General features: G+C 36.8%; 1 protein-coding gene across 1 annotated transcript in view; it reads right to left on the minus strand.

The window, feature by feature from the left end:
- Nucleotides 1–211: 211 nt before the first annotated feature.
- Nucleotides 212–12006, minus strand: part of tnmd.S (tenomodulin S homeolog) — a 55194-nt gene continuing 43399 nt past the window's right edge. Inside the window, exon 7 of the mRNA XM_018232993.2 lies at nt 212–1590. Within this exon, the coding sequence (XP_018088482.1) occupies nt 1381–1590 (210 nt within the window). The 3' untranslated portion in view covers nt 212–1380. The remainder of the gene's footprint in view (nt 1591–12006) is intronic.

Below are 12006 nucleotides of genomic sequence, written 5' to 3' on the forward strand. Positions count from 1 at the left end.
GTGTAAATCCTACCTATATATGGGGTTTATTTCCCCCTTTGAAAACTGTGGATGGGTCCGATAATCTGGGAAAGAACAGTGGGATATTCTGTTCATATACTATGCAGGGAGGTAACCACAGAGGAAACAGACCATGCAGCTGCAGGGGGCCCAGCAGGTATAGGGGCCCCATGAGGCCCCAATCATAGACAATTTCAATAAATATTGGTAAAACAGGTCAACCTCTAGATATTTTGGGGGCCTGAAAAATAATTTGCTGCGGGACCCAGTAACATTTAGTTATGCCCTATGTATAAGCTAACGCAGTGTGGTAAAGCTCCTTTTTAACTGGATTCTAAGTTGAAAGGCATGGCTGTAAATTACTGATAAGGAGCAATCAATTTGTAGTGTCGGATCTTGATTAGCCCATGGCCTACTATGATTCTTTCAGACCTATATAACCTTTGAATACTGGTTCATCCCTATGCTATTTTCTATCTCTAATTAAGCAAGCACAAACATATATCATGTAACTGTAATCATTTATAAGATGCAGCTTTCAGAAAATGTAACAGTATACAAGCAGGACCTAATAGCCAAGGCTTAGCTAGCTGGTTATTATGAAATTGCATGTTAGGAAGTAGTAGTAGGCCTAAGAAGTCAGGTCAAGCTTAAAATATTCTTTCCTTCATTTTACTTTTAGCTTGGATATTTTGATTATGTATGTAGAAAGAATAATGATTGCACAGGAACATAACAAGTCTCAAGGCTAGCTATTAGATAAGGTGGAAGCTGGTTCTATAAATAATATGTTATGTTATGGTACAGTCTTGGGCTTCGAGGTTACTTAGAATAAGAACTAAAATCATTTTGAAAAAAAAATAATCACGCCTTTATGCTGAATGTAACCAATCATGTATGACTAATATTTTCTAGGCTGATGTAATATTATAAAAATATATGTAACAGTCAGTTTGTAGAGAATTCTCCCAAGCTATTGAATGCTTTTGTATTCTGTGCTTGAATACATTTCCTTCTTTGTACGGGAAATGGCTGTCTCTTTGGAAAAGACACTCACACTGAGGTCCAGACCCAACAGTAGTTTACTTGATATTCTGACTTCAGTATGTCAAAGTTTCCTGCCATTTGAAAAATTCTTAAAAAAAGCACCATGACACAGTGAAGATTCACTGTATGTAGTAAATTATATTAATCAGTAATGAAAAATAGAGGATTTTTTGCTGATTTTACATAGGAATGAATGGTAATATATTTTCTATATAATATAAGAAAATGGGTTAAAGTGTAAAGATATTATGAAAAATGATCCCATTTTACAAATTGATTCCAATATTGTACAAAATGTTAGTTTTCATTAAAAAATCAGCTGCTTTAAATTCTCTATACTCGACCCAACATTCTGGCAACCCACCAGTTGCATGGCATGATAATTCTACAGATCACACGCCCTGATCCATAGCAGTAAGGATAAGGGTAAAAGCCAAGTAGCGGCTCACACACACGTTGGCAATATCTTTGACCACGACGGCAGTGATTGCAGCAGAATCCTCTATGATCCCACATAGAGTGAAATTCCAGTCCAACTTCTCTCTAGGATACAAACAACAAGGCAAATGAATGGAAAAGGACTGTGGTTTTGTTCTTAATTTTTAGTGAACAGTTAATCAAGTTCATCATTTCTAAAGGCAAAGGATGACTGTAAGTACGTTTGTGAGAAACTCAGGTTGATGTTTTGAATGATTGCATTCTAGTCCATCTATCTAATTACAGTACATGGCCTCTCAAAATAAAGAAAATCTAATAGGATTGTTATCTCCATTAATACATGTATGGTGATGCTGTACTCTGCAGTGATGCTGTACTTTTGTAATAATCCAGAACAGCGTGGTCATCTATGTATTGTCATACAGCACAGTATCCAACCAAAGTGGCCATATGACAATTAGTCATACCCCTGAAAAACTGCCTGTACAGTATTTACAGTTTTTTATATAGTGTGTATATATCGAAGATGATAGTAATTTATCCAAGGCTAAATTGATCAATATAAGGCTACAGTGATGTCAAGATATGCAGTTTTATCAATAAATACATTTGGGCTACCTACTTTAGAGTTTGTGATGGGATAGTTTTACATTGGGTTTATATTCCCTCTAACACAGTTTATAACCTGGTGAGGATAGAACCCAAGACCCTAGAGCTACTAAGCTGCATTTTCTACTCCTCTGTCATCATCTTGCAAATTTGTACCAAGTTAGTATAGTCTTGCCTGTGGACCATTTAAGTCTCATTTTAGATGTCTTCACTTCTGCAAAATATATTGGAAACACTTGTCACTGTGAATTCAGCTGTGCCTGACCAATATAAGCATTCTAAAGTATAGCGCAGATAAAAATATTATGCATGGTGATATAATTACAAGGGGAACAGCTGTTTTGTCTATTAAATCTACATCAAGCTCAGGGAAACTAAGGTGATTTGAAGTCATAAAACCATTATCAACTGGGAAAGGAAGGTTAATATGAAACTGGTCTTTTTTTTTAAAATGAATGGAATTTTTTCAGGGATTTAGAAATTTAAAAGAAGGAAGAGTTGATATTGTTATAGGTTAAAAGCTAAGAAAAGTACTTTACAGAAAGCATGCAATTACTTGTCAATGGTTGCATTGACTCTCAGTCAATGCAACCAGTGGATATAAAAAGAAAAATGTATGTTAGACATTCTGATAGCTTATCTTTATCTTTTTTTACAGAAAGTAGAGTATGAGAGAGTAGATTCTTGCTTGTACAAAGAACTGTCTCTGCGTTCTAGTGAACTGCTACTGGAAACTCTGTCAGCCTTCTACCACATACACAGGTGTTATTTGCAGGGCAATGGCTACCTTTAATGTTAATCTCTGATGGGGACCACTAAAAGTTTCTATATCAGCCCCTTGAAATGCAAAAATAATTCACTCTGGACACCAGGGTAAACATGTTCCTTGTTGTTTTTATTCATAGAGCTAAAATTCTAATGAGATGGAAGCTTCCTAGGTTTTCTGAAGGAATGCATGGCTACTAATCCCTTTATCCTAATACAGAATAAATTCTCAAGATTGAGTAGACACATGCCTTTATGTACATATTCTTTTCAGATGGCTACTTTAGACTTGCTCTATGATCATTGCACATTTATCCACCTGCTACAAATCTTCCACTATATTTAATCGTTTTTACCACTATCTATGTCTGCTTATATTTTCAGACCCCTGGGCTGTTCTTAAGCATATGTATTTGCCAGAAAGGGCGTTTTATTCTGTGATAGTCCTACTTACAGGAATGATCATATAATAATCTTTGCAGAGCCTTGCGATGACTTTCTAGATAAAACCAATTAGCATCTCTATTACTGGTGCAACCTCCTAACTAGTACGTGTCATTTTCCCTTCTCTTCTATTTATAAATACAGTATTCCTGGAACGTGCCAAATTCAAAGGTTAGGTGTTTGCTACAAATATAGTTGGAAGTAATGTTCTTGAAGCACTCAAAGGTAGGTCCTTTCTTTGGTTACTGTATGGGGCCTGTTTACTAACAATCACATTTTTCCATAAATCTTGAAAATGTGTGTTTTTTTCTATATTTCTGCTCCAATATAGTTATGGCACAGACTCTTATTTACACTTTCTTACACACATTAATGATAGCAATCCTTTATAATATAGGATGACAAATAATAATGGAAATCATGAGCTTTTAAATATATATATTATTAAAGATATAATAACAGATACACTAATAGCTAAAGCAAACAATCAATCCCTAGATTTAGGAACCCAATACAATTTTCTAGCTAAACAACATTACACATCTTTATTATAAACATCATACATGTACTACTTGCATCCCTCCACCTGGTGGTCTAGCTTCTGACGGGGACACCTGCCGCTATCTTACATAGTTACATAGTTAAATTGGGTTGAAAAAAGACAAAGTCCATCAAGTTCAACCCCTCCAAAGGAAAACCCAGCATCCATACACACAACCCTCCCTACTTTTAATTAAATTATAAATACCCATATCTATACTAACTATAGAGCTTAGTATCACAATAGCCTTTGATATTATGTCTGTCCAAAAAATCATCCAAGACATTCTTAAAGGCATTAACTGAATCAGCCATCACAACATCAACCGGCAGTGCATTCCACAACCTCACTATCCTGACTGTGAAGAACCCCCTACATTGCTTCAAATGAAAGTTCTTTTCTTCTAGTCTAAAGGGGTGGCCTCTGGTACGGTGATCCACTTTATGGGTAAAAAGGTCCCCTGCTATTTGTCTATAATGTCCTCTAATGTACTTGTAAAGTATAATCATGTCCCCTCGCAAGAGCCTTTTTTCCAGAGAAAACAACCCCAACCCTCATAATTGAAGTCTTCCATCCCTCTAACCAATTTAGTTGCACGTCAAATGACACGTGCTTGCGCCACTTCCGGGTTCTGGCGCTAACGTTGTGTCTGACGTCATCGCGCTTGGTGAGAATTTCAAATATTTAAAGGGGCTTCATCCAATTTTCCTTGGCCAATGTAAGGTCTATTTTCAATAGTTCATTTCTAAGTATTCTGATCTGTTCCTGACCCTGCCTGTCCCCGACCTTGTCTAGTCCGCTGCCTGTCTTGACCTTTGCACGTGACTCTGTACTGCTTCTCCTGATTGGTATCAACCTGGCCTGTCTCTTGACCACGCTCTTTGTTCTCCGTTCCAGTTACAACATTTGGTTCCCTTGCCTGCCCAGAACCCTTTCATTGGTTAAGACCTGGTGGCACCTAAGTAGCGGAGGGCTCCCCACCTGAAGCGAAAGGTGGTTGTTATAGGCGGAAGAGTGATCCGCGATCAGGAATCTTGGTGCTAGGGTTTGGGGCTCTGTTCATAACAGTAATGTAAAGGTACCTGGTGGTGAAGTGGTGCAAGCGCACGCAGGAGTGCGAGAAGGAGCTGGAAGTGTCGGGCGTCCCCACCGGAAGCACGGTGGGCGTCCCGCACTGCTAGACCACCAGATACCCTCACAGGTCCCTTAATTATAACCCTCCCCAGTCTTGCTGCAATACCGCAATTCCTCAGACCCCCATATCAGTAATTCAGCAAGTACAGGCATCATATTAACTATAATGAGCAAGTATTAACAAGAAGATACAGTACTTCGGGTCATTTACTTTAGTTTGTTTATTCGGCAAGAATTCTAGTCCCATTCTAACTTAAGGCTATTAGGCATCTCATGGAATTGTAAATACCATCTGTTGTGGTCTGAAGCCTTTGTAATGACTTATAGACAGCATAATATATGTAACGTGTCCAAGCACTTAAATTAATTATTTGGGACTAATTATTTTCAACCATGCACATTTTCTTTGAATTGCTACTTTTTTTTTTTTATCAGCAAAGCTCTAGGTGGTTTACTGATTGGAATGGAAGAGAGAAAATTATTTAAATAAAAATGATTTATAATTTTCTGTTTTGAAACATGCAATGCAAGGAGTTTTTGCCTTCAGGTACAGCTGTAACCACCTCAGTGAAATTTCATATTTGCGTTTGTAATTGGCAGCCCATTAATGGCTCATTAGAAACAAAGAGTGAGGAACACAGGAGGCAGAAGTTGCAGCAGCCGGGACAGACTTGATATGAATTGCTCATATGAGAACACATCAGGATATGTACTAAAACTCTAGGAGGAACATCTACAAACAGAACGTTGTCATCCTAACATAAATAAGAAATGATATTGTAAGTGGTGGACATCACTCTTCCAATGCTTAATGATGCATGCGGAGATCTATGGTGAGCATGTTCCCTGTGCCTCTTAGTGGCAGGGAAACTAATATTCCAAGTCCTATTTTTCTTAAAGATGCTTGTAGGGGCTATTGTTTCTTTGCTGGTGTTTAGAAAATATAACATTGCTGTTCCAGCATTATTATCCTATTTTTGTTATGCTCAAGTAACCTTACGTTTCAGTCACAGCCTCGACGTACACTTATAATTTGTACTGAGAAATAGACGTATTAAAAGAAAAAGTTTAGCATGTATCTTTATTTACAAGTTGGTAAAAACAAAAGGTAAAACTAAAAGTAAAAGTAGTAAAGATGTGTTATTTAATCCTTGGCAAATATTCCCATCCCATTCATCAGCTTCCCAACAAACCCTGACCAGATTTCAATATAATTTATAATTTATTTACCTTCTCATTTAGAAGTTGCCGAGCTCAGCACAAGTTGGATAATTGATAAATGTTTAGTTAAGATATGCCAAGGATTAAACTGTGCACTTTGGAACTTTTTTCTTAGGATAAGGGTTGTCTCTGGTTTTTCAGGACTGTGTACTAAAACTGGATGAAATCTCTGCATTCATATAAGCACTTGTGATTGGAAATACTGCTTATCCTTTTTTTTCCAGCTTAGCCTCTTGATATTTTGCTTATGCTGGCGCTCAGAGGTTGAGAACAGTACATCTGAGTAATCTGCATTTTAAATCATTTAGAAACTTAAAATACCAGAGTAAGCTGTGAAGAAACAGGACTCAAGCACTCAGCTCTTTCCTTTTTCCATTAATGTCTAGGTATTCTGGGCAATAAAAATTGACTGAACCTAGTTATGTCTATAGCCTATTAAAGACTAGTCATAAATGTCTCAGACCAGACCAACTGGTGCCTGCTCTGCTTTTCTACACTTTTTTTCAGGTGTTCAGAGAAGCAAACAAACCTTTTTCTTACTGATAGACATATTCTATTTTCTGTAAGGATAAAAAAGGCATTACTCAAGTTCAATTGGTCTATTATGAAATTGCATTGATGTTGACTATTTTTATTAAATAGGTCAATAAACATGATACAAATAGTGTAGTTAAATCATATATTTAGCCAAATGTTGCTGAACTACAGTGGGCCACATAAAATATCCACATTCAATACATTTTTCAGTGAGAATCTGCATTTGTGTACAGCCAGCTTCTTGTTTTTTTTCCAGACAATTGGAATAGGAAGCATTAAAGACATCTATTTTCTCTACTGCGGCACCACTACCTTTCTGATATTTCATTACAGCATTATCCTGTCAAGCTAAAATGCCACTGAATTCATACAGTACATATTTGGATAGATATATTAGATAGTTACATAGCAGGATCACTGGAGCATTTTTCTTAAATCTGTAATTACATTTATGCAGCCTGTATGCACCTATGTACCTATTGATGCATGTACATGTAAATCATGACAGAATGGATGGCCAAAAGTATTCAGACACATTTGGATACTCATTATAAAATCACACATGCTCAGAACTATCTCTGACAATTCCTAATTGTCTGAGAAAGCAATATCAAAACAAACACTATTCATAGGGAAAGTATTTTTGTAGGCAATCAATAGCAAACAAGCCTAGCATCACCATGTGCAATGCATATCATCAGTGGAAGTGGTATAAAGGTCTCTGCTAATCCCCTGAAGTCATAAATGACATTTCACCTGCCAGTCTGACCAAACAGTCTGGGTTTGGCAGATGCCCATGGAATTATATGAGGCTGAATGCTTTATGTCAATGGTAACGTTTGGTTGGGAAGGAATACTGTTCTGGGACAGTTTTCCATGGTTCCATTGAATGGCTACAGTATACCATGACATACCAAATGGGCATGCTGAGATGCAACATGGAACTTAACTGCCTTCCTCAGAGCCCTGTCTTCAACCCAACTAAACACTGACCTCTGAGATGGACTGTGATGCCAATTGTGGGTCAGCCTGATCACTATCATCAACTTACCCAACTTCACTAATTCTTTTGTGGCTAAACGAAAGAAAATTCCACCAACAATGTTCCATTATCTAATCGAAAGCTTTCCCAAAGATAAAAGCATTGGAAATCTAGAACACAAATGCTTCTGAGTAAGGCGTGAGTCTGTTACGTTTCCTCTCAACAGTATTTATTCTGATTGAGTGGTGCATGAATTCGTTCTAAAGGAAGCTTATATAAATTCTTATTAGAACTAATGACCGTATTCAGCAGAAAATTGACCAAATTTGATTTGACTATTGCGGGTTTTATTCCCTTTTATGAGCATGTCTGCAATTATGAACAGATATATAAGAGAATGGTCAGATATTAAAATAAACAACATGCTGTTATATGGAAGTATTGTAAAATATATTTGGGTTTTAGCTGAACACAAGCTTGCAGACGATTTGGCAGAGTTTTTGGAATTCTCTGATTTTATCTCCATTAGCTCTCTTTCTAAAACATTTTGGAATGTCTATAGTACAGATTCACACCCGTTATCAAAACCTTCCACTAAATGGTCTGAATTTTTACATTGTCAAATAACTCCCTCAGATTTGGTAAAATCTATTAGGGATTATAATATATTAATTTTAGCAGAAAGTTGGAGGATACAATATTTTAAGATTACCCACCTATGCTATGGAAAATTGTTTTCGAAAAATTCCTCTAATAGCCCTATTTCATACTGTCCTAAATGCGACGAGACTAATGTGTCACTTTTCCATTATCTATGGTCCTGTCCAAAGATTGATTTATATTGGAGGGAAATCACTGTTTTTTGAATTATCAATTGAAGTTAAAGATTAAACTGTCTCTGTGCTTTGCTTTTTTGCATCTAGATAATATAGTGTTTTCTACAGTTCCTAACACAAATTTAATTTCCCATGATAATAAATTATTGACCGTTTTTTTCCTAGCTGCTTCCAAGAAAGCTTTATTTAATTCTTGGTTACAAAAAGAACCCCCCTCGTTAACGGATGCTATTTCTTTTATGAACTAGCTTAGTTGGCAAGAAGCCTTATTATCCAAAACCAAAGGAAATAATTCCATAGACTCTTTTAAACTGATTTGGTCTCCTTATCTTGAAGCTTGTAACTCTAAACAGGTGAACAAATAGGACAGTTTCTCCAAGTTCTTTCTTTCTTTCTTTCTTTCTTTCTTCTTTCTTTCTATATGTGTTCATCCACTGGCTTAGTTAATTTTAGTTAATTTCAGTTAGTTGTTGTCAGTCTCTTTAATTGGTATTAAGTTTTTAATTACACTATGCCATTGTATTGATTTCAACATGTCTTTCTTCATCTGCATAATATTTGCTGTCATACTGTTATTACTTGTTTAACATGAAAATCAAATAAATTATTTTCAAAGAAAGTAAAATATATTTGGCTTGATATCTCAAACTCAACATGTCCTTGAACCTAACATTGGACTTGTGATATATTGGTCCTTGCATCCATGTAGACATGTAGAGAAAGTATGGGAAAGTAGTGTGCAAAACTCAAGCCACAAACTTCTTCTCTCCTTGAATTATTGCAAGTTTTTGCACTCCATTCTGTAGCCCAGACTGTGGCTTTCCTCATGAATATAGCCCTGCCTCTTTTCCCCAGAGCTGTATTCATGAGGAGAGGGTCTGCAGAGGCATGTGAGTTAAGGAGTAGAGACATGCTCTTCTTCCCTGGATCTTTGTAAATCATCTCTATAATTGTCTTATTTTGTCTTTTTTGAAATTTGTTCTTCATGTGTAATTATTTTTGGTAAGGGCATGCTCCCATATAGGTAGCTGTATAGTAATACCTCAAGACATGTTTTTATGCATATACATCTCAGGGCTGACTTGGTCCAGCATGCAGCTTTCCAGTTGTTATTTAACTACAATGTGTAGGGCCCCGTAATCTCTAAGGGTGCTGAACTTGTAGTTCAGCAGCAAGCTACAGTAGATAGTTCCACAATGGAATTTTGAGAACAAACTTGGAAAGCACAACAATTCCAACAAAATGTCTCTATCTATATAACCCTTAAAGCGGAATTATTGCAAAAATGAAAGCTTCATCATACAGAAATAAGAAACTTTCTAAATGTAATCAAATATTCTGCATCATTTCGGAAATAATCAATTTTATCTTCAGTATCCCTCTCTCAGCATCTGTTTCTCTTCATTCTGTCTTCATACAGCAGTTGGGTGTCAGATATTAATTGACAGTTAGACCCAATATATCTTATAGGGCTTTTTTTCCTAGCAGATGAATTAGGGCTCACTCAAATAACTGATTCCAGTACAAACAAAATCTATCAAAATAACTGCCTTTTGCACAAATTCTGCTTGTAGAGAGACATGGGGCAAATTCACTAACCTGCGGAGTTGCGCTAGCGCAGGCTTCGCCGCACTTCGCCAGGGCGCCGCTAATTCACTAAAACCCGAAGTTGCGCTCAGGGAGGCGAACTGTAGCGAAATTGCGCTACCGTTAATTAATCAAGGAAAGCGAAGTTACGCTAGTGATGCCTAATTTGCATACGGCGCCAAGTTAAAGTACAATGGACGTATATGTAGCAGCAAATACATTACACTACACAAGCCTGGGAAAGCTTCACAAAATAAAATAGAGGTGTTATATTGCCCTACACATGTGCCCACTGTATAGTTGAGGTGCCATATGTTAGGAAATGTAGGGGGGAAGGAGGGTACCCCAGAAAAAATGTACGATCTTTTTCAGCCTATCACCCTTAAGAAAGGAAAAGACACCAGCGTTTTTTGGGACTTTTTTTGAAGTTAACGTTTTTGAGTTAACGTTCATGAAAATCCGCAAGTTAGTGAATTAGTGTAGTTCCGTCCTTTCGCCATAGCGCACTAGAGTAGGTCCACTTTGCTAGCGAATTTACGCCAGCGCCCGTTAGTAAATCAGCTAAGTAACGAAATGACGTTACGCTGGCGAATATGCGCTAGCGTTAGCCACTTCGCACTTTAATAAATTTGCCCCCAAATGTCTGGATTTTAACTGTCAATGAATATCTGACTAGAGAATGAAGAGAAACACTTGCTGAGAGAGGGATAGTGAGGATAAACTTGATTATTTCAGAAATGGTAAAGAATATTTAATTGACTATATTTAGAAAACGTCTTATTTCCATATGCTGAAGCTTATATTAAATTTCATTTTTGCGATATGTCACCTTTAAAAGTCCCTTCTCTGGGTGTGTGTGGGTTGTTTTTGAGGGTGAGAGTTGCCTGGTGTGTAACCAACGTGGTCAGTAAAAATGATACTTGGTGCCAGGTTATTAATAGGGAAGAAAGAACAAAAAAGTCTGTACAATTTCCACAAAAAGATGGCTAGCCTAAGTGGTGTCCATTGCTTTGCTACAAATAGTGCACCATTCAGCCAAGGGCCATCCTGCCCTGGTGCTTACATTGAGATTATGCGAGACTATAAACAGTACCCGGCTGATTTCTGCATATGTCTTTATTAAAAGAAACATCTGCAGAACGAAATCTGTATGCTGGCTCTGTGATGCAGATGATATACACTGTTGCTGCTTTTCAACATATCATATACAGTATGTGATGAATATTGATGACCCATCTGTTGTACACCATTGCTGCTTGATGTGCTGTACTGAGGAATCACTTGGAAGATGCACACTTGATTTTTGATTTATATATTTTTTGCACATTCTGTTTCATCATATAAAGAGATAAAGGCTTATCAAAGCCCATGCTTTGACAGTAACTTATAGTCACATTAAAGCTTTATCTTTTTCTAATCTATCTTTTAAAATGCACAGCCTGGCTACATCAATTCATTATTCACATTTTCCTTTCTAATACATTTAAAGCAGCTACTGTTCTCCTAATTATGCAGGTTTCAAATCAGCCCCGTTAGCAGTTTCAGTGATGTTTCAGCTCTGAAAGCCTATGTAAAATCTCTTCCATAAGACTATTGGGAGTTTTGAATTCATTATTTCCACTGATTAACAGAGAATGGATGTTTTTCACACCTGTGCTAAAGTCCTAGGCTTTGCTACTGTCCATATTAATGCACTTCTCACACATTTACATGATGTGAAATTAAATGTACCCCCTTTATATATAGTGTTTGTGCAGCCAATGTTCCAGAAAGGAGCACACAATGTCACTATGTGTGTGTCTATGTATATATAGTAGCTGGGAATTACATGTTAAAGTAATAAAATCATTTTTGAATGCATCTCA

Source organism: Xenopus laevis, chromosome 8S, assembly GCF_017654675.1.
Source record: "Xenopus laevis strain J_2021 chromosome 8S, Xenopus_laevis_v10.1, whole genome shotgun sequence".
In the NCBI taxonomy this organism is placed as follows: Eukaryota; Metazoa; Chordata; class Amphibia; order Anura; family Pipidae; genus Xenopus; species Xenopus laevis.